Source organism: Chelmon rostratus, chromosome 9, assembly GCF_017976325.1.
Source record: "Chelmon rostratus isolate fCheRos1 chromosome 9, fCheRos1.pri, whole genome shotgun sequence".
In the NCBI taxonomy this organism is placed as follows: domain Eukaryota; kingdom Metazoa; phylum Chordata; class Actinopteri; order Chaetodontiformes; family Chaetodontidae; genus Chelmon; species Chelmon rostratus.
In genome coordinates this window covers 17,616,048-17,640,975 of record NC_055666.1, presented here as the reverse complement: position 1 = coordinate 17,640,975, position 24,928 = coordinate 17,616,048, and the positions used below count along the sequence as shown (strand labels likewise).

Below are 24,928 nucleotides of genomic sequence, written 5' to 3'. Positions count from 1 at the left end.
AAACCTGACACAATCGCGCACCAGCTACGTCTAATCTGAACCCTTTTCACTTACACATGTGAGTTTTAAAAGAAAAACACTCAATGCGTTCCACTTTCCTTTGATTTGCATGTCACCAAAAATCACAGCTCCCCTGCAGTGATGACATCACTACAGTAAGTATAGCGGTGACTCAGAGGTCGCTGACACACACCTGCTGCTAGAGGACAGAGAGATGTGTTTGGTCATGCCTTAATAAGTAACCACCTCACCTGAATGCTACAAGCAAAAACAGACAGTCGAACACTGAGTGGAATATTTACGAGTTATTTTTAGGATGGGATCCGCAGCTGTCTCATCTCTTTCTGCTGTGGTCTGTTATTTAACTGAGCGGACAAATGCGACTCTCACATGTTTGTTTGTTTGTTGCCGTCATCTCAGTCATCCTGTATTCACAAACACAGCTGATGTAATTGTATATGAGTTGTTTAACATTTGGAAAAGCGTGGTCGGTGGCTCTTTGCCATCCAGACTAAGTAAATAGTCTTCTTTTTTGTTTTTTTAAAGTGCTTTACAAATAAAGTTGGATTGGATTGGACTGGATTTTTCTAGATTTTTCAGTTGTATACTTTCAAAATACAGCTTACTCTCAGCTTTAAAGGGAAGCGTCATCTTTTTGCTATTGATTTACCAAGCATGGTGGCAAACAACGAGTTTTTTTTTGGGTGAAATGAATATGGGATTTTATGAACTCTCTTCTCTTGGAAGTGACTTATGCAACATACACAAAAAGTCACATATATGCATTAAAGGTGGGCTGAGTCATTCTGGAGAAAGACGGTTGATATTTGCTGAATTTTATCTAGTCGAGGTCTGATCGCTGTCTGTTACGTGTGTGCCATGTAAAAAGAAAAGTCTGTTTTTTGTGCACAGCCCTGGCTCTATAAATGGAAAACAAACAACTACTCCAGCTATTCAGCAACAGGTGGCGTTTGTGCTCTGAACACGACAAGGGGACGGGAAGGGGAGATGGGAGAGCGAGAGGGACGGTGAATCTGGAATGTGAACATCGTGTAATCACATTATGAAGAAGGACCTCACCTTTAAGTAGGTGTCTAGGTGCCTTTGATCAACACTCAGGCAGCATGATGTGATGATGTGATCTGAGCACTGAAGTGGAACAGACTCGAAGAAGCAATGTCTCTGGTTCCACCGCTGCTCCACGGCATGAAATGACACTTGTGATTGCTTGGTGACAGTCGAGAGTCGCTTTATGCACTTTACTGTTAGAAAGGTTGCATAAAACACGCACAGTGGACACAGGTACTGATTAAGAGACATGATAGCAACAGTATGAGACAGTAAACAAAATGAGATATGGCAGGTTCTTCTATACCAACTTTACAGACAATGTTCCAGTAGATTCAGTATGTACAGCTATGGATTTTATGCTCCATAGGTTTAATAGAGGGCTTTTACAAGCTCAGATCCAGGCTCAATTATAGCAGAGTAATGGAAAGCACACAGTAAAAGGAATGAAGGTGAATGGTAAACACTAGCCTTGAGTGAACACTGGAAATTGAAGTGCCATATTTTTGTAGTCATTCAAAATGCATTTTAAACCAAATCAATGAGACCAATACAACACAATCAATATTTGTATAAGTGTCAGTAACTGGAGATGCACCTCATGGTTGTCTATCCATATCATCTACCTCTTTCATTATCCGTCAGAATGGACAGATGACTTAAGCAGACTGTGCAGCGTTACTTCCCGCGTCATGTTCGCTTTGCCGTGTTGACACAGACAAACTATTGTTAGAGTATTGATCGAGCAAATGAAGAGAGGGCCGCGGTAAAGTCCAGCTGATGTGAGTGATATGTGATCAGCCTGTCCTCCTCTCAGACCTCTGTTCCGACAATTCTTCCAGTTTTAAGTGAGCAGACTATGAGCCATCTATGCTTTTCATCTCAGTTCCAGTTCCTGGGCAGGTTCTCGAGGATCCTGCGTCGGTGTGACGGGTTCGTCACTCCTGCGGCACGTAGATCCTCCTCAGTGATGCCACTGTGCAGAGGAAGAGAAAGAGAAAGGGCCCTCGTTTGAAAAGTTTCTAACTTCATTGTAAGGTAAATCTTTGTAAGAGCATGTGGAGCCAACTGAGGTTACTATAGTTGACTAAAACTGCACTAAAAACTAAAACAGGGTGTGAAAAAGCATTTTAGTTTAGTTTTTAGTCTTTTGTTTGGTCAACACAAGCATGAGGAGGCATTGGTGTGTACGTTTATTGAGAGTTTATTGAGGGATGTCTACATGACTGAGTGTCCTGATTTCACAAAGTTTTGTGTTTGCAATGAAATACCTATTCTGAACTTCTTATATTTGACAAAATAACATAAAAAAACACAAAAACTAATACTGAAACCTAAACATTGCTAAACAATAAAAAATGAACTGCAACGAGCTAACCCACCAAACTGAAGTTAAGCTGACCTGAACACAAAATAAAAATACACCCTGTGATTATTGCAACTGTCTTCTGAACACAGAGGCTATCCCTACAATCCAACGTCTTGCTCCTGTAACGAATTAAATAAAATATGACTCAATTAATAGATCTGGGATATGCATCAATATATCCACACCTCAGTGATGAAGCCGATGCATAAAAGCCCTCAGCTGCAGTTCCTTTAAAACAGGCATCTCAAACCGGTTCCATAAAGGGCCGCGTGGCTGCAAGTTTTCATTCCAACCAAGGAGGAACACACCAGGCTGGAATCAATTAATCAGCTGATCTCAGTCTTCAGCTGAAAACTAAGTGATCCCTTGATGTTGATTGGTTGGCCTGATGTGCTCCTCCTGGGTTGGAATGAAAACCTGCAGCCACGCGGCCCTTTATGGAACCGGTTTGAGATGCCTGCTTTAAAAGGTTTCGAGATGTACTGAACTGTACCGATGTGACTGAATCCTTGAAACAGAAAGCTTTTGTTCACTTCTTCTACAACCATGATTCCAAAAAAGTTGGGACACTGTGTAAAATATACACAAAAACTGAGTGCAATCATTTGTAAATTAACTGTGTTTACCAACAACAGTTTTACAAAGTGTTCCTGAGTCTGTGTAGTGACATCCTTTATACAGTCATATGTTCACAAAGTGGTGAACCTCGCTTGTGAACGACTGAGCCTTTCCAGGATGCTCCTTTCATACATAATCATGATACTATCACCTGTTACCTGTGGAATGATCCAAACAGGTGTTTTTGGATCATTCCACAGCTTTCCCAGTTTTTTGTTGCTCCTGTCCCAACTTGTTCTGCATCAAATTCAGAATAAGCAGGTATTTACAAAAATCAATGAAGTTGATGAGGTCAAACATTAAATATATTGTCTTTGTGCTGTTTTCAATTCAGCATATGTCAAAAAGGATAAGCAAAGGATCACATTCTGTTTTATTTAGGTTTTACACGGCTTCCTCCTTTTTTGGAATCAGGGATGTAAATTGTGTCTCAGTTTGGAGTTAAAATGCTTATTTAGATGCTAAAGGAGGCATGTTTGGGGCATTTCATAGCTCGGTGCTGGTATTAGTATCTCAGCCTGTCACACTCTGTGGTGTAGTGGTTGCTTTTGTCAAAACTTCAGTGCCTTCTGTATCTATGGAGTAATGTGCATGTCTATGAAATGCAGTAATGAGCCTGCCTATATGCTGTTTGTGTAACATGTTACATAAAATCCTTTTACCTGAAGTAATCCAGATCATCCCAGCCATTGAGGCTGAGTCCCAGGGTGTATTTCTGAAGACCCAGAGCACTGAGAAGCTCCCGTACGGTTTCAGGTGCACCTTGGAGGACAGACACCTGCATCGACATAAAGCAGATAGATTTTTTTTTGTTTTTCTCCAGAGAACAGTTACGTCAGCTTCAAATACCGTCTTTGAGAGCAGTGTTCTACCTCTTTCTCCCAGCTGTAGCCTCTATCTCCATGCATGGAAGGGCCATTTCTATAACCTGGCCTGTGGTTGGGTATGGATGGGCCCTTCTGCTCTGTGGGGAAGAAGTCAACTTCGCTGAGGGACTTGGCAATTTGCAAAGCAGTGAGGGAGTTGTCTCCTATAGGTCCAGGGGGCTGCTGATCCACCATCCAGGGAACAGGCACCTGACAGGGTGCTAAGTGAGTGGGCATGTAGGGGAAAGCTGACGGCGCCTTGGCTGCCCGGACAGGATTGGTCCTTTCTGGGAGGAGCTGATGTTGATCCCGTCTGTTTTTTTCCCTGATGATTTCTGAGTGATTCATATACAAGTTCCTCAGGTTCTTCTCGGGCAGTATGGAGTCTTGAGCAATATTTTTTCCTTGGTATTTGTCCCTGGGCTGTGAAGTCTGTTCCTGGTACTGTGGCATGGCGGTACTTGGGGGTGGAGGGATGGGAGATGGGTTTTTGGCCGGGAAAAGCTGATAGGAGGAGTTGGTTTGGGGCGTATGAAGGTCAGTGGTTGGAGTGTACTGGGGCAGGACGGCTGGAATTTCAATCTCTGTGAAGTCTGATCTGCGACAGGGTCTTCTGTCAAAGCCCTGACGTCCTGAGATTTTTGGTAGCTGCAAGGCCTCGTTTCCTGACCAGATTACCTGCTGGTCCCTTCGCTGGGGGAGAGCCTCCTCCACCCTGCGCGCCACTGACACTCCTTCAAAGATGAAGTAGGCAGGATTGGTGTAGCTGCTCGGAGTTAGTTTGGGAGGCGCTGCCGAAGACCTGCAATGAGCACACAAGTCTTGAATTGAGCTACGATTTATGTAAATAAGTGTGTCCACAATTCTCACTCACTTTCTTCACAAGAGTTTGAATTGTGTTCTCTGGCATTCACTCTTATCTTTGCAGGTGATTGGACCAAAAGTGATTGGTCAATGAGGGCATGTGGTTACAGCAACCAGTTAGAAGATGAAATACAATCCAGGGAGGGTAGTTTGAGTAAGACACCCATGAGTCTGAAGGGCAATCAGACAACAAAACACTACACAGCAGCTTATAATACTGTGACACAAAGCTCTTGAATTACCATGGCAGTAAAATACTCAACAATTGCAGGGGAAACAGTAGAAATAAGCTTCTCCCATCACATTTCCTGCAAGGAATGTGTGCTTGCATGTATTCAATAGACCAATGTAGTTGTCTGATGTTGCATAGCAATGCTGCAAAATCTGAGCTGGCAAATTTGGCCACTGACAAAAATGCCAGTGACAGTGAAACACAAGTTGCAAAGTATTGCATTACACTCCAAATTTTAAAAATGATGAATTTTTCAATATAATTTAGATAATATCTGTTGTATCACAATTCATCTGCTCGTGGCCAACAGGATTTGGGAACAAAGGTCTGAGAAATCTTTTCAGAATAAAAGTTTGCTGTGTAAAAGTGAAGCTTGGTTATGTTGAAAAGTGGAGCAGATAAAATGTGCTTGCAAGCACAACAGGATTTGTAAACCTGAGCGAAAAAGCTCTGGACAACCTGCCCTTAAGATCTGAAGGCTTTCTGCTTCTTTACTGATGCTCCAAAACATGAAGAGGTCCTCACCTGTGTATTGGGACCTGTGTACATGCAAGAGACACGTGTCCCCTCCCAGGACCTTTCTCCAAGTGGAACCATTCTGAAAAAGCCAAATCACAGGAAATGAGCAACACATTTCGTAAAAAAGCAAAGGTTCTTCAAAGTGTGGTGCATGTAGGCCAAAGGCTGTGTCAGTTTGCAGCCACACAGCTTGGTGGTGTTTGTGTGTGTTGTTGTAGTGCCTGACCTGGTGGCATAATACTCATCTGTCCTGTTTCAGTGTCTCAGGATGCATCTGGTCAGGGTCAGTCAATCAGGAGCCAAAAGAGGAAGCGGTTGATAGATACCAGCAAGTGTAAAGCCAAGCCAGGGATCATTGAGGAACCAAATAGAGGAAGCAATGTGAGACTCACAGAAGAGTCAAAGAATGCAGTGACAGTGGAGATGAGAGTTTAGTGGGAAGTGATAGTGCAAGCAAGGCAGAGGGTAGGAAAGGGCCAGGTCTGGCAGACCCACCGTAGACTTTCTCTCGCGTTCCCCGTCTGTCCTTGGGCACATGGATCCTGACCCGTCCTCTTATGGAGCCCATCTCCTCGCCTCGGTGACTCAAAAATGTCTCGAACTGCTCCGACGCACCAGCGAGTGAGCGCAAAGCCACACAGCATTCACCTATGGAAAGGATTTCATTATTCCCGAGATCAATGAGACAACTCACCCTGAAACACAACAAGGCGTAGAGTGCAACTTATCCATCCAGATAGTTTCAGCAAGAGTTTCTTAGAATTCAACACGATTTCCTTAGTGTTGGACACACTGTCTGTAGTTCAGCTGCACTGAAGGTTGATTTGGAGCACTTAGAAGAAATTTTATATTTACAACATTCAATTCAGTGCCTTAAAATACTGTAATCAGTGCATTTTATCATTAACATTTTCTTCCCTTTGCATGGAGATGGAAGAACTTCAAGCACGTCTCGGTAGAAAATAGTCGATGAAACTGTTCGTAAATAGCACTGTCATTTCCAAAGACATGGTGCTGCTGAGCTTTTGAAGACAAGGTTTTGGTGCTCAAGCTGAAGCAGAAGTCTGCAAACTCTATTAAAACATAATGAAGACACCTGGACTGGTAGACAGCACTTGTGGTAAGAGTTAAAAAATGAAAAATAAGGAGAAATCACTTCATGTTTTGGAACTGTCACTTTAAGGGCACTCTTTAGCTAACCTAGAGGGACATCATGAATGGAGACGGTAATTTGACAAAAGAAGTGACCAACCGTATGACTCAAACCCATCACATGACTTGACAGACAACAGCAGGTGCTGATCCTGAAGATACTCCATGTCGGACATGATTGGAAGAAGCTAGGACAGACAAACAAATCACAAGTTAACAATCTGGCTCCAGAAACAAAATACCTTCAGTGACTTCCAAATGGACCGAGCCTCTAACCTTCGGCAGCTGTTTGAAGGACCAGCCCAGTTTGAGGAACCCGGGAACGTCACAGCTCTGCGAGTCATTCTCACTTGAGCGTCGTGTCTCTGCAAAGAAACACATGAATGCATTTTTGCCGTGTTGCATCAGGCTTTGTATGAAATTTCTTTTTGACGTGACATCATACCTTCAAGGCAAGATGAATGAAACTCGATGAAGAACTTTGCCTTGCTTGCTGTCTTCACAATGGCCTCGATGCCTTCGAGCTCTATCCAGGCCCTCTCCATGCTCGAATTTAGATCTGTGCCAGACAAACGCATAACTATACTGTCCACTTAATGGAGGGATTCAGTCATACTGCATGTGTTTGTGTCCACAACAATGACAGCACCTGTTTTGGAGCTGGTCTGTGATGTCACTCCCACTTGGAACGTGGCGAAAACAGGTGAGTGATCGCTTGTGAAGATGTCATCCGTGCAACCTGGTAAGGGACACATCCAACATCTTACTTTCTTATTACAATTGCAATAACAACACTAAATATCTTCCGTGTACTGTAGCTAAAATGATTGCACAGCACTGTGAGGCAGATGAGCCGTCAGCGATATTTCACAAGATGTGACAATAGAGTAATTTCGGAGACAAAAAGCAGCTCTGCTACTCTCCACTATTTGCTATGTTTTGTTAGTTTGCCGAGGTTAGTCAGACACAGAAGCTCGGGCTGAATGAGAGGAAATGACTCTGTTTCTTTACGGACCACAGACCAGGATGTAGGGGTTGACCGTTATTCGTCTTGAGGGTTGCTCTCTTTTACAGTGGTACACATGAAAAAAAATGACCACAGATATCTAATTTGAGAATGCTGCATCAAAACCTCTGGCTATGTGACGACTTAAGCGCTGCCCTTTCTTTGTTGCTCTCATACATTTTCTTTATGCTTTATTTAAATTTCCTCCTGAAGGCTTTTTGATTTGGTCTTACCGTATGCCGTGCACATGTTGTGCGTCTCTGGGTAGGACTTCCACAGGACCCTGTCACACCATGATGGGACATTGACTCGCACCTACAGAAACAGATTCAGGTATAAATTCACAACATATTTTATGCGGGTTTGTCTACAAATGAAATTGTCTGATTTCTAAACTGTATGCAGTCGTTGCTTCATTCCTGTTATGCCAGACGTTCCATTTTTAGACTGTGGGTTAAATCTTAACCTCCTATTTTTAGTGCTCATGGCAGCTGCTGTCAAAGACTCATTTTATGGGATTAAGTTGCACATAAAAATATCTTAAGAAGTGAGCGAACTGTATACTTAGAATGCTTCTGGGGCCTTTTCTTTGTTGTGCTTTGCTGCTAAGGTGTGTGTTATATATTTAGTATCAGAGTCTAAAATACAATAAACCTACAGGCTGAAAGTATGACAAACGTTGAAACGTGATTAACACACAAGATAAGATAAGATGAAGAGGTACTTTTATATGAAGGATGTTAACACAGCAATTAATCAATACTGAGATGCTCCAATAACAAACATTTAATCATCTGTGAGGCTGTCCTTTGGCAACCATGAATAAGTGAAAAACCTTGACCTGTTATTGGCTCAAGAAGAAAAGTCAGGCCATCACCAAAGTCAGTAGCATGGCTGAAAACCTCCTAACATTTTTTGGCAGCTACTCAGAGGTGCAGATAGGGTTTTTATTGTGGGCATGCATCCGCTGCCCAGCACCTGAATGATTTTTTTTATGTACACATCATCCTGTTTTTCTGAGGTGCTTTTGTGTAACAAGAAATGACTCACTCCTGAAGTCTTGTACTTTTGCCATAGGTAGCAGTCCCTAGAGCCCCGCTCATACCGATAAGTGGGTGGAAATGCAATCTTCTCTTCCTCTTAACCATGATAAACAGAGAAAGAGCACAGAGTGAGGTTAGCAAAGGCAGAGCTGAATTATTTCTTAATGGTTCTGTATTTCTTTATTTAACCTTTATTTTGTAATTGCAAAATAGCATTAAATTGCTTGCACAATAACTGTCTGATAGCTATAGCTTTCAGTTTAGAACAAAGGCCGACAGCAAACTCACTGAAATTGAGAAAGGCCTTCCTCTTGTGTCTCTCCCGGGTCAGCTGGTCTGCACACATGAGCTCCTCAAACTCTCTCTTAGAGACATGTTTCAGGATGTCCTGGAGTCAGTGAGGACCAGAAAGAAGCAGTAACATCAATGTCTGGGATTTTGCTTATTATGCCACGTGTGCTATCAATCCAGACTTCACAGGTGCTAAATTAGAACATTAAGTTAGTTAAAGAAATTCTAACTGTCGGGCTGACCTGTACATCCAAGTCGAGTCTGTAGTTGAGGTCTCCACACCAGAAGAGATGCGTGAAGCGCAGGCTGATGTCGAAGGCACTGAGCTGTTTTTCACCCAGAGAGAGCAGTCTGAGGATGTCCACAAAGTTCTGGTTCCTCCTGAATATGACGTGGATCAAAAGAGGCAATTATAAGAAATGAAACAGGAGAACACACACTTGATCTTGCACATTTATACACACATGGACACAATGTACCTGAGGACTTTCTCACTTCCAGAGGTCAGGTGGCAGTTAACAAACCCAAAGGATGTTCCATTAAAGAGGAAGGAGACACCTACAGCCCCCTTGTTTCCTGAAACATCGGAAATACCCAACCTCAAACCTCTAGCTTATTAAAAACACATTTTGTTCTGGTTAATCGTGCACTGATATTTCTGGCTGATGGCCAGGACATCATGAGGTCATACATGGCAGCCTACCCAATGTGTTCCCAAGGCCAGTCTTCACACTGGCTGTGTTCACATGGCTGATGCGACTCTCATGCTCCGGCTTCACAAACACAGCCAGCCTCATATTCCAGAGGGACTGCACTGCCACCTACAGGACAATGAGCCACATTACAATAGATGACAAGAACAGTTTCCAACCAAGGAACACATAATTACAGATTTCTCAACTGATTCGACTCATTTCTATAAAGCCAGGCTCCAGCACAGCCACTGAAACAGATGCTCATTTGCAAAGCAGACCAGTTCTACAGCAAGTATTGCTTTCATTCCAGATGACATCAGAAATAATAATAATATATCATGGAGATGATATTTTCAGATAAATTCCCAGAAGACCACTGATGACAAAATATTAGACACTTTCAAAATCCTTTCCTGTAATCTGAGATGCTCCTGAAACATCAAAATCAAGTGAAACTCACACTTAATATATACAAACAAAAGTAATATTTCACAGTTTGTATAGATAGATAGATTAGATTAGATAGACTATAAAGTAATTAAGCATTTCATCATACATTGTTTCATAATATGTAAGCCTTATGTTATACCATTTTTGTTTGAAGTGAAAACAAAAAGAAGTTACCTTTTGACTTTATTCCTCATCAACCTTTTATTTCTGTCAGGCCAGAGGCATTATTGTATACTGTAATATCATGTTATGTCGTGTTAGATCATTTAAAGGTATTTTCTGTCACAAAACTGCAAATCTGCTCAGACGGCTGGGAGAATGTTTGAGAGCATGAACTTTGATTTTGAGGTTCCTGCAATTAGAATTTGAAAACAATGAAAAAGTAGAATTGTGTTTTTAAAAAATTCCAAGAGTTAGATGGCTGCAGTGATTGTTTTACAATGTGCATCTTGGATTGGAGAATGTGTCAGTGTGTCAATCAGTGCAGGTAAACTGTGTAAATTGAAACATACCATGCTAACCTATCAGTGAACCACTGATCTGCTCACTCTATTAAAAAAGTACTCCACAGATTTAGCATTGCACTATTATAACATTGTTGGATTCATGATGGACAGTTAAAAAAAATCTAAAGCCACAAAAGGCATTATGCAACCTTTCCACATATGCTGTGGTGCTCCAAACGGCCTGTAAACAGACTTTGATGTGTAAAATCTGTGGAGTTCCCCTCCAGCTATTCTGGGCATGTAAATTTGTGACTGTTCTGTGAAACATGGTAGCTTCATGGATGTATATATATAGACATAAGAATCACCAGCTGAAGCTGAAAAAGTTGGAAAAAGGAGAATTACCTGTTTGAAGTCAATGTGCGTGTAACTACGAAGGGTTGCTTTGATATGTTCTGTCCATTCTCTCTCCCCCTGAGGGTTTTCCTGAGTCCCCAAGGCGTAGATGTCATGAGGGAGCAAGGCGATGGACTCATCAGGGGTGTGTCCCAAACCGCGGCAGGTCACCCACGTTTGCAGGCTGCGAGGAGGGGGGGAGCCACCTGTGTGTAGGGAAAAAAACACAATAAAAAATAATAATTAAAAATCCTTCTCCCTCTCTTCTGTTGCCTGACAGTGAAAGAGACTCGTCACATTCACAGTTACCCATATTCCAGGTGCCAACAAACACAGAGACCACGTCGGGCTCACTCAGCTGGGAGTGCCTGGTTTTCATCAGCTGGAGGATTTGGCAGAAGGCATCACGTTTCTGACAGAGATGAGAGCCACTCAGCGAATTATGGGAACGGAAGCAGTAGATTCCAGTAAATAATAAAATCCATCATCTCGCCTTCTTACCCGCGCGCTCTCAAACGTCATCTCCCGTGGCGTGTTATGGTGGCTGTCAACAACCATGCGCACCTTGGCAGGACTGCTCTGGAACTTGACAATCTGAAGGACTGATGCCCAAGAAACATGCCAGCAGACAAGTTATGCGATATAATTGCAAGCAAGAGAAATGCTATAGTAAACACAAGTGCACGTTTTCTCACTTCTGTCATGTGAGACCCTCTCTATACCAAACGAGCCAGCCTTCCTGTCAAAGAGCAGAACGCCTGTGTCCACATCCACAGAAACAGTCTGTCTGCCATATCTCACCATCTTCACCTGGACACGCAAACAAAAATTAACTCTACATAGTCAGAGGTCAGTTGCATGATTTCTCCTATTGAGTTTCATATTCTTTAAAGATAAAATGTAACTGAATTTGAACATTTACAGAAATTTTTAGCCTGGTTTACCTGAAAGGAGTGGACTGGCAGCTGTCTGGCGTGGTTCTTGACAGGTGTTACGTTGGTGGTTGTCGGTTCAGGAGGGGGTGGGTTAGGCTGCACTGCCAGGTTGTGATTGGTCACTGCATCTTGTAATGCTTTTAACACCTTTATGTGCAGAGATTTTGCAGTGTTACAGTCTGACTAGCACTGTTACAACACTATTACAACACTATAAGAACTGTGGATGCTGTCGTGAGAGTAATGTGGAAGCGGTTGATAATGGTGGTTATTCACCATAGCATCCCGTAAATTGTTTTGGATTCTTACTGTAGAAAAAAGTACTTAGACCACTATCAGTTGATGTGTCTGTCTTGAACAGGTACTTTTCTGTAGTAACCCCACAAAATTATGTAGAAAGCCAGACATGCTAATTTGCATCTTAGGTTAGAGCAGGTCAAGACAAAGTTTAATCCATTCCTCACATGCTTGATTGTGTGTTTTAGGTTTCTGAGAGTACAAACAAGATGCCACCCTCAAAAGCATCGCTCTTCTTGGAACCTCATGCACGTCACATTAACATGTAGAGAGATGCAAAGCTTGACAGGCCTGCTGGTGCCTAGTAACAGTTACTAAGCTATGAATGGGCACTTGCTGTTGGATCTCTTTCCTTAAATATAGGCTTCAACACAATACTGGTTTGTTGTCCATGCACTGGCCATATAACCTTTATTACCTACTATTATGACACATGTATCTTGCATCATCGAGAAATGCCATCAACAGATAACTATGTAATTTGTTTTTCTAAACCCCTCAGCAGCAGCTTTACTCAACATTAACATACCTTTTTCTCCAGTGAAGAAAGGAGGCTGACCAAAGCTGAAATCTTACACAACAGGCTGTCTATCTCCATCTCTGGGCCCTTCATTCAAAAATACAAGACGAAAGGTGCAATGAGTTGATGTACATGGATGTATAAGAATGCACCTTTATCCTCTACAGTGCTGCGTTGCCACACCACACAGCGTGGTTTGTATTCTACCTGGGTTTTGGTGTGTGTTAAGGAGCAGCTAGGATGATCGAAGACCTTGGCCAGGGTTTCCAGACTTGACAGAGTCAGGTCAATCTCACTGTAGATCAGGTCAATAAACAACTTTTGATTAATTGCAATATGACTACTTACATTCATTTTAGTGCATATGTTCAGTAAACAAAAAAAATAAGCTGCATTATCAGTCCATGGCATCATAACAGTCTGTACATTGCAAGTTGTTCCTAGTTTTCACTTTCAGTTCATCAAAAACGATAAAAGCAAAACCATGCGGACCTGTTTAGGCCTTGGCAGGCAGTACCCAGGGTGCGCTTGAGGTGGCATAGAGTTGTTGCCCCTTTATGCACATTCTCTATGTCGAGAGGCAGCTCACTGAAGAGGTAGTCATTGAGTAGACGAATCACCTCACCTGCAGTGCTGTAAACAGGGTAAAACAGGCAGAAATCAGACAGTTATGTCATGAACTGTGCATTTCTGCTCTCTGGACTTTACTCTTGCTTAAGTTTCATCTGCTGGCAAAAACCCTATTTGAAACATTCCAGAAACAGAGTAGATCAAAAGCAGGGGTTCAGCACACAGCAGATAATATATCAACACTATTAATAGGCCAAAAAATAAAAAAAGAGCAAACAGTGTTTTACATGTTGTTTTCTCTCTGCTTGACTGCCAACAGGTGCATATTTAAATGAGACAATGCTAATTAGTAGAGAACATAGCAGATGGCTAACATTGAAGTGACATGAGAAATGACTTCAAGTCAATAAAACAGACACATCTATAAATTTGATATTGAAAAAGAAAAGAAAGAAAGAGGAAGAGAAAGAAAAGCTATGCATGCGCCATGCAAAGAACTTATCTGAAAGAGAGTTTTGGTACCTGGATGTGTTCAGCTCCTGCAGCTTGTCCAGGAATAAGGTATGAGGGGCTGGTTTCGCTGGTGGTCCTGTGAAAGGTACTGTGCTGACAGAGGCTGGAACTGGAGACAGCTTCTCATCATCTGAGCATACATTAAATATAAAAACAAACATTAAATTCATGAGAAATGAATATTTCAGCTCTGAAAGAAGGAACGTCAAAGACTTACACATAACATTTACATTTTACATATCCCTCCAATGACCTTATAGAATATGATGCATTGCTGTAGATTTAACTACCCAACAGTATAAAGTAGTTCAAATTAGCACTACCATAAACATCTACTGCAGTAAAATGCAGAATACACATTAATGGAGCAGTAATATGAACCCAAACACATCATACAGTACAGTATATAATAGTAAAACATAGTCAGAGGGTATTCTACTGCACAATAATATACTTCACGTGCATTTTATTGATAACATTTAAATACTTTTACATAAGTAGGATTTTGAATGCAAGTTTTTTACTTTTTACATATTAGTACTTTTACTCCAGTACGCACAATATAGTGTATTATATTTGTACTTGTATTTAAATGTTTGATGATTTGTTGTGACAACAGCTAGAGGGCCCACCTGAGCTCTCATCCCCAGTGTCTGTATCACGAGGAACAGCGTAGAGCAGCGGAGTGACCAGGCCCTTGTGGGGATGCTGGTACCCCAACACCAGGTCCTCCAGCGTCCGGAAGCAGTTTACCTGCACCCCTTGTGTCGTCTGTGAAACACACACACACAACAGAAGAACACTGAATACATGTAGCATTTAAATCACAGGAACGTGTCTGCATGCTAACAGTCTGTCATTGGTTGTCTGTCATTTGTTGTCCATCATTGCTTGCTTTAAGCAACACAGAGTAAAAAATATGAATGACAAATACATAGCTATGAGTTTATGTGTTTGTTCAAACAAGATGTTGTGGTCTACAGTGTCAAGGTCTCACAAAATTCTACTTAACTGCAACTTCACTACCTTGTTTATTCTGAAAATCTTTCAGGAAACAAAGATAATAAAACCCTTTCACATAAGGTCTTTGAAAATACCATGTTATGCAATCATTTAATGTCTAACTTTTGTATTATAGGCATGAAATTGAATACAGAGTGAAATAACTGCCCAATTCTGACTTGTATTATGTGGTTGCTAGGGGATGTTTCCACACAGCACCCACCCACCCCTCATTTCGACATCTTGCTTGGTAGAACAAAACAGAAGTATTTATTTGCATGGCAGAAAAAGTCACATACAGATGACTTGCTGTGATAAAACAGTGTCCCAGGGGGATTTAGAGAGGAGAGGTGACATCCCTGATAGCTACTCCCTGGCTACAGCAGCAGTTGGCTGTCTTGTTTCATGTGGTTCAACATACCCAGTCAGTCTAAAAAGCCCCCTCCAAGAAAAACAAAAAAAAACATTGCAATGAGGTTTTTACATGCATACGTACACTCTCAATCTTTCCACAAAAACCTACACAGCTACACTTCAGTGGCACTCAAAGCAGTACAGGCAAAAATTAAGATTAAATAAACACATGCTGTGCACAGGTGCTGTGCATACATACAATGCTACCAGTCTCATGCACAAAATCAAAATGGTACACATTAGACCACAATACTGAGCAAGCTCTTTTCCTATGCCCTCTTTTTAGACGGTTTTGCTTTTACTTTGCGGTGAAATGAACGTTTTTTTGGCTCAAGCTACCTGTCCGAATTGCCAGGAACTCTTCAAATAGTATTTTTATACCACAAGGATCTCTTGAAAAGCAATTAATAAGAAATGACAAGGAATAAGAGACAGTGGGGGACAAAATAGGGCTCAAAATATCTCCAGCCATCTTGGAAAAACAAAAAGGCAAGCATGCAACTTGTGAGTTAGTGGAGCAAATCCAGTGAGGGAAAATACGTACTGGAGGTTTGTACTGATGGCAGTGGAAAAACAACTGAAATAGCAACACAGTTTAAGGTCTTCGTTTGAAAGCAGAGGATTTTTCCAAGTCAAAGGCTTGAAAACGTCTGCCAGACAATCATTATTAAACTGGTTATTGCACTTTAATATGCAGACATAGTTAAAAAAGCCGCAGCTGATTTGCGGTTTAGGCCCTGAAAATGTTTATTTCTCTCACTCTCTCACTTTCCCTCACCGACGGTGTGTGTGTGTGTGTGCTTGTTTGGTGGCAAACTTTGTGCTTGTGTGTATTTTTATTGCCTAATAATTAGATCATTTGCTGACTAAACTGCCCCCTGCTCAGAGTATCAAAAACAGACACATACCATCACTGGCTTTAACTCTGCCACATCCAACAGACTCATTATGTCTAATACAAACACCCCCATACATACACATAACAAATAAGCACACCCATTGGTCAGTGACCTAGTGTGTGGGTTGAGTAGGAATCTGTGAGACATACAGTAAAAACAATTTCTCCTCTGTGCTGCTGAGCTTATGCTGCAAGCATGCGGCCACATGGCAAAGATGCCATTCAAACAACAAGGCTACTGCAGTTGTAACAGAGCCTGTACAGAGAGGAAACACAAACATGTTCCTGTTCTCCTTACAGGCGACTCCAAACCATTGTTTGATTCCTCTGACTCCATCTGACCGGCTGCGTTTCCCTCTGTGTGTACGGTTTGTGCCGAAGTTTCAGACATCTATTGTGTTTCTCTTTCCTCTGATCTTGTCAGGCAGAGCAGATTCAGCGTCGATGAGCACTCACCTGCACCGCTAGAAGGCCGTCCGCATCAGGAAGAATACGATAGGTGTGAACATGACGCTGGAACCTTTGGAAACCAAAAACCAGCTCTGTTATTAAAGGCGTTGCAAATTACTACAGCACACTTCTGAGCAAACATTCAAAGGGAAAATATAGTTAAATGTATTGTTTAAATAAGGACCAGATGTTTGGCTGTAGTTAAAGACACTGTAACCTTCTTAACACGGCGCCAGTTGTTTTACAGATCACTAATGACGTGGCTTTTTTTAGTTACACAATGTGTGAGAGACACTTAGATCATCATCTCCATCAGTCACTCCAGAGGAATTTGTTTTCAGGCGGCAGGTAAAGGTGCCTGGCAGTTCAGTATCAGTCTGCCACTGTATATTATAAAAACAAAGGGGAACCATGATAGCAGAGTGACTACACACAAATGTGTGGAGAGATGTAGGAAACTAAAAGAGGGAATGACATATCGAGAAAAGAACGAAGGGAAAGAGGGAGCACTATGAGCGGCCGGGCTCAGCTTTCAGGAATGTATCTGGCTCAGGCTGATGAGCAGTCAGCGTGGTGCGGTCGCTGGAGCTCCCGCCCTCTTTCAGGGGCCCCAGGGAAGAAAGAGGGGTAAGAGGGGAAACAGGGAGTCCTGGGCCAGGGTTTGACTGGCTGAGGTGGACTGCGTTCGGACAGGACAGCCCGACTCGTCTGGAGAGGGTCTATCTGTGAGGTTGGCTCAGCCATTAAGCGGCCATTCTTTGCTGCCTTGCCTGCTGGCAGATGATGGCGAAAGTGATGGATGTGACAGGGGGAGTGAAGCTGCTGAATCAATTTACAGATGGGGACATTGTGCAGATCTTGTTGAGTTTATGAATAGCTCCAAATCACATCTGAAAGTTTCAGAAGATTGGGTAATTAGTTTGGACATGAAGAACTGCTTTCTGTTTCTTCTCACATAGGGCAGCGTTTACTAATTCATGACACCCTGAGTGAATCATTCATCAAGTATTTTCAAGTAAGAGGAACACAAAATTAGACATAAAAGGTACTTCCATAGAATGATTGTTGGTAAGCGCAGAGAGTACTTTCCTTTTCGTTTAAGTCAGGATCTACAAAGCATTGCTGACAAGAGAGTTACACTTACAAATACATTAACAGCACCAGCTCACAGGTGCTCCTACAGAACAAACTGTGTAAGACATCATAATGGCTGAAAGTACCACAGAGAGGCAATTACGTTTGACTGTGATGGGTAAGATAAACTGTCTGTCCACTAAGTAATGTGTGTGCATGCATGTGTGTGTGTGTGTGTACTCACAGCAGGCACAATGCATAGGCTCCTGGCACAGACTCACTGTCTCTCACTAGGTAGCTGCCATCCCTCCCTGCCCGTGCCAGCAAGTCCTCTGCATGCACGCGGCTGATGTCACGATGATACCACGCTGCCGTCGCCATGGCGATCAATGTAGCGAGATATGTTCAGAAGAGTAATCCACATGAGGCGATGAACTTGACATACCACAAGTTTAACGCAGACTTGTCAGACTTGCTCAGATGGCATCCCGCTGGCGGCCTGTCACTCAAGTTGTCTGCGCCAGAGTGTGTCGAGTGCTCTGCTTCAGTGTTCAAAACTCTCCCATGATCCTTTGTTTCATGATCAGAGTGTCAGACAACCCCACACCTTGTCTGTATCAGCTAGCACTTCCTGGGTCTCTGCTGGCTCCTTCTGGGTCACACATCCTGTTGCATTAGAGGAAGAAAGAAAGAAACATCCAGCTGATTGTGCAGTGATTCGTCTCTAACAACAGCCTGCTCCTCAACATAAGCTCCAATCCACCGTTCTGATAGTCTCCTTGTATAGAGAGAACCTGTTTCAGTTTTTGGTTGCAAGTCGCTGCACCCAGGTGGGTGTGTTGTTCCAACAAACACAGACCATCACAGCCGAGCGAGGGAGGGAGAGGGAAGGAGGTAGGGGAAAAATAGCGAGAGGTGCTGCACAGTCTGAATGAAGCAGCCACCCCTGAGGCGATGACGGTGCCTCTAGCTTAACCACAAACACAAGCCCTCCTCTTGTCCCAAAACAAAAAGCCCACATGCAAACAACAGGAAAGAAGAACCAAGAATGGCAAAACAAACAAATCAAGCCACACACACGGCACCCACACACTCACACACGCACACGGCAGACACAGAAACACACCAGATGGAACTCAGTCAGCACTAAAACCAGACAGGCATGCAACAGAAACCAGACTAATTCAAATGATTTCCCAGCTCTGTTGCCATATAAGGGAATAGGAACACCCTCCAAAAAGTTCAGCTGATGACTGCAGTTGTCTTTGCTTCTTCCAGGCCCAGATTCCATTTAGAGTGTGTCTGGTTGGTGTCTGGTGGGCTACTCCGGGGGTCTCGCTTTCATGCTGGATGTTTGTGTGCTGGCGTGTGTCTTGTCAGTAGAGTCCCGTCCGCGCTGGCGTGGGTCTCCAGCGGTTCTTCACAGCGCTGTCAGAGCAGAGGGAGGGAGCAGAGAGGCAGAGGACAACCCCGTTAGAGCACAGGGCAGACAGAGGAAGTGACTCGACATTCCAGATGGCGGACATAGCCAGGAGAATTCCTGCAAGGGGCTCAACTTCACCACCAGTGTGTGAAACAACAGGCTGCTTCCCTTTTCTCTCCCTCTCTCTCTCCTCGGCAGTCTTCCTCCTCCCTCGGCCCCTGCCTCTGTCTCTTTCCTCAAATTCCAAACAGCTTTCCACACACAGGTGGGTTGCCTGGCAAATCCTCAGGTTCTACCCTTGTTTTTTATCATCTTTGTCTTCTGAGGTTATATCCACTGGCAGGCAGATTTACTTTCTTTCACCCTCTCCTTCCCCTGTCCCAGCCTTATTCCTCTGGTCACCCTCCCTAAACTTCCCTTCCTCTCTTGCTCACCCTTTCCTTTTCAGCAAAAAAGCAGCCTCCATATGGTTATGATCATCCTTCACTTTCTTATTTTTGCCCTCCTAGAACATCGCCCATTATTCAGCCCTCCTACTTCCCTCCTTCTCCATTAGCTGGAGCGTATAACTCTGTGGGAAGCTGTTTGGTCCCATATTTGCTGTTCTGCCTCTCACTACTCAGCAGAAATGTGCCGACCACTAACCGCAGCCCCCATAAAACAAATAGATACAAGTCCATCCCAATCTGATGACACATCAACTTCACCCTCAATCTGTAATCAGTTCTTTTTAATGTCCATTGATGCCACTGAGGCTGTACAGCAGTGCTTTGAGCTAAACGCTAACGCTGACATGATCACAGTGAGGATGAAAACATGGTGATGTTAAGTAGAAATATTTACTATAGTGACCGTCTCAGTTTCTTGTGTTATCTTGCTAATTATTACTAAACACAAAGTACTGAGGCTGATAAGAATGTTATGCAAGTATTTGGTCATGGCCAAATAAAAATTTTGACCTCTTGATAGCAATAGACGAAAATTTAAGGGATCACGAGTCAAGATGATTTATCCTGAGGGGAACATGAATGTGTGTAGCAAATTTCCAATTACTTAGACATTTCCCTCAAAACCACAAATGTCAACCACGTGGTGGCACTAGAGGAACAAATTTTTTTAAAGATTTTCAAATTTCACTGATATGAAACCATTGACCTGCTGGTGGCACCAAAGGGAAGTCCAGGGGAACAGCAGGGTCATTAGGGTTCATCCCCTGGAGACAATGCACATCTGTACCAAATTTAATCCATCCAATGTCAACCTCATGGTGGCGCTAAAGCAAAAGTCACAGGGATCATGAACGACAGCGGGATTCATTTTCTTGGGACCATGAACGTCTGTATGCAATTTCCTGACAATCCACCCAATTGTTGGCTGACAGCTCCAAAATGTGAAAATTATTTTTCAAAGGAAGGACGATAACTTCAGAGTTTTTTCTATTGTAGGTTTTGAAAAGCAAACGTGGATGGATTACTGCTGAACCGAGCAATTTATTCATGACTTCTCTGGTTGAAAAGAATCAGACAGGTTTCACTGAAATTTGTTTAGAGCAATTGAAACACATACAATGTCTAAGCTCTCTGTCAGAACCCAAGCTTCACCACCACTGGTACCAAAATCCCTTGGTTTGGACATATTTTTTTCCAATCACATTTGTCATTCTCAGAAACAGCAATTGTTGTCTTCTGCATCCAGTTCTACCAAATGCTTTGTTTATGCAAGCATTGGATTGGACAGGATATTGAGGCAGACAATGAGACTGCAACATGTACTCCACTGCTCAGATCCGCCTGCTCGCCTTCATTTTCCGTGCCGACTGTCAGATCGGAGTTTGAATTTAATTGGCATTGTTTTATTTAAATGAGTCAGACACCCTATCTGTGTAACAGAGATGCTTGAAGCTGTAGTTTTGCTGAGCACCACCATGGAAATACATAACATTACTCTATATTACATAATCAAGGCCAGGCAGCAAGCCAGGCCTTGATTATATAACATGCGAGCCAAAATACTGTGTGTCTTAAAGGGTAATGGGACAATAGTAAAAGTGAAGTGCAGATAAAAGAGGATAAACTGGTCATACAAAAATAAAAACATTCTAAAACTGTGAGTATCAGAGAATCATGAATAAGAAATGGTGGTGAATTAGTGCACTGGCTGTGGATGACCATGGGCTCATAAGCACTATCCTTCCGACTGATGGCAACAGCAGATCTTTAAAGTTACAGCATCGGTTGCGTTAGCGAGCAGCCGCTGCTAAAAATACAGCTGGCCAAAGGTCACCTGGGAGTCTCAGAACATAATGAACAGACAGCTAACAGGTAAGCTTCCTGTGCCTGCCCAGCAGTCATACTCAGTGTATGTTTCAAGGGCATTAAACATTTAAATTAGTGATGTTGAATATAGTACTGTGCATCAACAAATCTTTGTAGAAGGTTACACTGACGGCGATGCACACAGCTCATCATCAGTCATAAGGAGGCACTGATTGGCTCAGAATTTTATTCCTCTTGGCAACAAATACTGCATCACTTGCCCAGTTTAGCAGAACACTGGAGACTGTTGTTAAGAAGAGGTAATACCATGGTGCTGTAATGCACTGGGACCAGTCAGCAGTCCCTCTGAGGGACAATGTTGACTCTCTATATCAAGTGCCTGCTGAAAATGGCAACAGATTAAGTGTAAGGGGCTTATGTGACTGTATATAGCCTCACACGGCCAAAACTGAAAAAAGAAAGAAGAGACAAGAAAAGAACAGAAAATGAGATTACCTCAACTTTTCAGAGTCATTATCCTGGAGAGCATTAAGTGGTGTACAAAAATACAACCCCATGTAACGCTGTAAACAAATACAGATCTGACATTCCTCATATAACAAACAATACGGCACAATGATGTATCTGCAATGTTGCTGACACAGTGAATAAAACACCATAGAGTGCATTTAAGACTCGACAAAGCATTCATAGCCACAGATCTCTTTTGATTCATGAGCCATTGTCCAAGAACTGACTGTAAGTTTATTAGATGATGGATTGTGAAGGGGAAGTAAGTTCACTTGATTCCTTTCACACAGTACATAAATGGCTAATAATTACCTTAAACCTGTGTTTACCCCCAGAGGCCTGTCACTAAATGCATGAATACACAGTCAGTATTACTTCAGTATTTATGGAGTGTATCAGTTGATTCATCAGCGCCACAAACCAATTTTAACTAAATGTCTAAAGCTTTCAGGCAGAGCAGTTTCACTTTGTCTATTTCAGCCCACATGTGGTTTTGTTTGCCCAGTGAAGCGAACAGAGGCCGTATCAGAATGACTGTAAATGCCAATAATAGAATACTCAGAATAGAAGATAATAGAAGCATTCAGGTTACTTATTTGATAGAAAATAGGATCTTGATGACAGAGCTCATTGAAGTGCCGTTGCAATTGATTTTGAATCTGCATGGAAAGGCCTCACATTTATTTACTCTGCATTACATTGTCACGACTTGGCACACCAGCTGAGAGCCCAAATAGAAAAGTGACTGAAGTTCTGTGATTATGACTACAAGTGGTAGCTACTGTATCTCCAAGAAGAAACTTTTAAAAACGGCTATTCAAAGCTTTAAGACATTCAAAAACAGAATAAATTCAAATCTCAGAAACATGATGCACAAAACACCACCAACATACTGTTTATGTCACACAACTAATTATATCTGAAGATGTCTTTTTAAAGGGTTTGTTTCTTTTGAACTCCTTCTCAAAAGTTGCTCAGTTTTCCGCCTCTGCAGTAGTTTGCATGACCGGCCATTTTCTGCCCAGAATGTGGCTGTGATTTCGGTGTTACATAAAAGCCTCACGTTTCACAAAAAGGAGCCACTGCTCCCACATATCACCACTCTTTCAAAAGTAACCATTCGCTTGAATTTCGTACAATAACATCTGTTATACTATCGCAGTCCAAAGCATGCTTTCCACAGTTCCTTGTCTGCTCTGGGCTTCACCGCACTGACGTTGATATTAGAATCATGCATATAAAAATGTAAACGTGGTGCACTAATATAAAATGATTAGTAGAGCAGCTTTAATGTATTAAACGCCTTAACTTTGTATTTGCCTGTGAACTCCTGGGTGATCATCTGGTGGCATAATGTATGGCAGTGCTGTCCTGTGTGGGCAGCTTTAAAGAGATCTCCACTGGCTCCATATAACAGTTGAATGGAAGCCAACACACACATCCACCAATCTAATTCATTATCCTTTGCTGCCAAGGTGTGACAATCCACCCATAAAACCCATGATCCAGCTCCCTCACCAATCAATCAATTACACCTGGCTGAGGAAGTGCGAGGATCCTCCAACAGTCCACCAGACAGATTTACCCCATAGCTATGTGTAAGTGGAGAACCGGACCTTCTGAAAGGTCACTGCCAGCGAATGTGGGTCCCTCTAAAGACCTGCGAGCCAGGCTAACCCACACCTCCGCTCTGAGGCGACCAGACAAATATATTCAGGGAGTCTCATAAAATCAAATATTCCAAAGGTTATGACCATGAAGGAAAGCCAACCAAGCCTAAATATCTGATACTGGTCCAACTAATTTACATCATAAGTTACCTTACGCTGACATACACCAGACATTCGTGATAATACTCTCTGAACTCAGTCACAACCATGAAGACTTTAGCTCAGCTTTTAACACCGTCATCCCAGACAAGCTGGCGCTGAAGCTACACACGGTGGGTCTGCCTGCGTCTCTGTGCCACTGGATCAGAGACTTTCTCACCAACAGGCCTCAGGTGGTGAGAATAGGGAACATCACATCATCCCCTCTGGTCCTCAGCACGGGCACGCCACAGGGTTGTGTGCTCAGCCCAGCCCTCTTCACCCTGTTTACTCACGACTGTGCTGCCATCCACCCCACCAACACAGTCGTGAAGTTTGCGGACGACACTACAGTAGTGGGTCTCATCTCAGATAACAACGAGACCCACTACAGAGAGGAGATACACCAGCTCACCCAGTGGTGTTCAGCCAACAACCTGGTGCTGAACACAGGGAAAACCAAGGAGGTCATTGTGGACTTCAGGAGGTCCAGGAAGACGGATCACGCCCCCCTCCTCATGGACGGAGAAGTGGTGGAGCGTGTGGACAACATCAGGTTCCTGGGCCTCCACATCACATCTGACCTCTCCTGGACCATGAACACCTCCCGCCTGGTGAAGAAGGCACAACAAAGGCTCTTCTTCCTCAGGAAGCTGAAACGGGCTGGACTCTCCTCTCGGTTGCTCGTTAACTTCTACAGGGCCACAATTGAAAGCATCCTCTGCCTCAGTGTGACAGTGTGGTATGGCAGCTGCACGGCACAGGAGAGGAAACAACTGGCACGGGTGGTTAAAACTGCACAGGGCATCGTGGGCTGCCCCCTCCCTGACCTAGACTCTATATATGAAGGTCGGGTCAGAAAGAGGGCGAGATCCATCGCCACGGACCCCAGCCACCCGGGCCACAGACTGTTTGTACCGCTTCCATCAGGAAAGCGGTACAGGAACATCCGCACCACCACTAACAGACTGAGGGACAGCTTCTTCCCCAGAGCTGTTAGAGCTGTCACCCCCAGCAGCCCCTCACTGCAGTGAGAGACTGTGTGAACTGTGAACACTGCACACCGCACTTTACACCTACACCTACACCTCTACCTCCACCTGCACCTTCTGTGTACTTGACTTTTATGTACACACATATACTATAATTATATACATTTTAGTATATCAGCACATTTCAGTTTCATTGGCATATTTTATTCTGTCGGAACATTTCACTGTGTA

General features: G+C 43.0%; 1 protein-coding gene across 3 annotated transcripts in view; it reads right to left on the bottom strand.

The window, feature by feature from the left end:
• Positions 1-1,243: 1,243 nt before the first annotated feature.
• Positions 1,244-24,928, bottom strand: part of inppl1b (inositol polyphosphate phosphatase-like 1b) — a 31,794-nt gene continuing 8,109 nt past the window's right edge. For 2 of the 3 annotated variants that reach the window (XM_041944525.1, XM_041944526.1), the window contains exons 4-30: positions 17,933-19,116; positions 16,621-16,684; positions 14,483-14,621; positions 13,860-13,980; positions 13,260-13,400; positions 12,975-13,062; positions 12,777-12,854; positions 11,960-12,097; positions 11,711-11,825; positions 11,517-11,617; positions 11,325-11,427; positions 11,025-11,221; positions 9,732-9,849; positions 9,508-9,604; positions 9,271-9,409; positions 9,026-9,125; positions 8,745-8,833; positions 7,928-8,009; positions 7,338-7,427; positions 7,134-7,247; positions 6,965-7,053; positions 6,789-6,876; positions 6,032-6,184; positions 5,543-5,615; positions 3,928-4,723; positions 3,718-3,833; positions 1,244-2,044 (exon numbers count right to left, since the gene is read on the bottom strand). In XM_041944525.1, coding sequence (XP_041800459.1) covers positions 1,951-2,044; positions 3,718-3,833; positions 3,928-4,723; positions 5,543-5,615; positions 6,032-6,184; positions 6,789-6,876; positions 6,965-7,053; positions 7,134-7,247; positions 7,338-7,427; positions 7,928-8,009; positions 8,745-8,833; positions 9,026-9,125; positions 9,271-9,409; positions 9,508-9,604; positions 9,732-9,849; positions 11,025-11,221; positions 11,325-11,427; positions 11,517-11,617; positions 11,711-11,825; positions 11,960-12,097; positions 12,777-12,854; positions 12,975-13,062; positions 13,260-13,400; positions 13,860-13,980; positions 14,483-14,621; positions 16,621-16,684; positions 17,933-18,069 — 3,660 coding nt within the window. In that variant the 5' untranslated portion in view covers positions 18,070-19,116 and the 3' untranslated portion in view covers positions 1,244-1,950. Of the gene's footprint in view, positions 2,045-3,717; positions 3,834-3,927; positions 4,724-5,542; positions 5,616-6,031; positions 6,185-6,788; positions 6,877-6,964; positions 7,054-7,133; positions 7,248-7,337; positions 7,428-7,927; positions 8,010-8,744; positions 8,834-9,025; positions 9,126-9,270; positions 9,410-9,507; positions 9,605-9,731; positions 9,850-11,024; positions 11,222-11,324; positions 11,428-11,516; positions 11,618-11,710; positions 11,826-11,959; positions 12,098-12,776; positions 12,855-12,974; positions 13,063-13,259; positions 13,401-13,859; positions 13,981-14,482; positions 14,622-16,620; positions 16,685-17,932; positions 19,315-24,928 lie in introns of those variants that run through there. The other variant, XM_041944528.1, reaches the window with a different exon arrangement.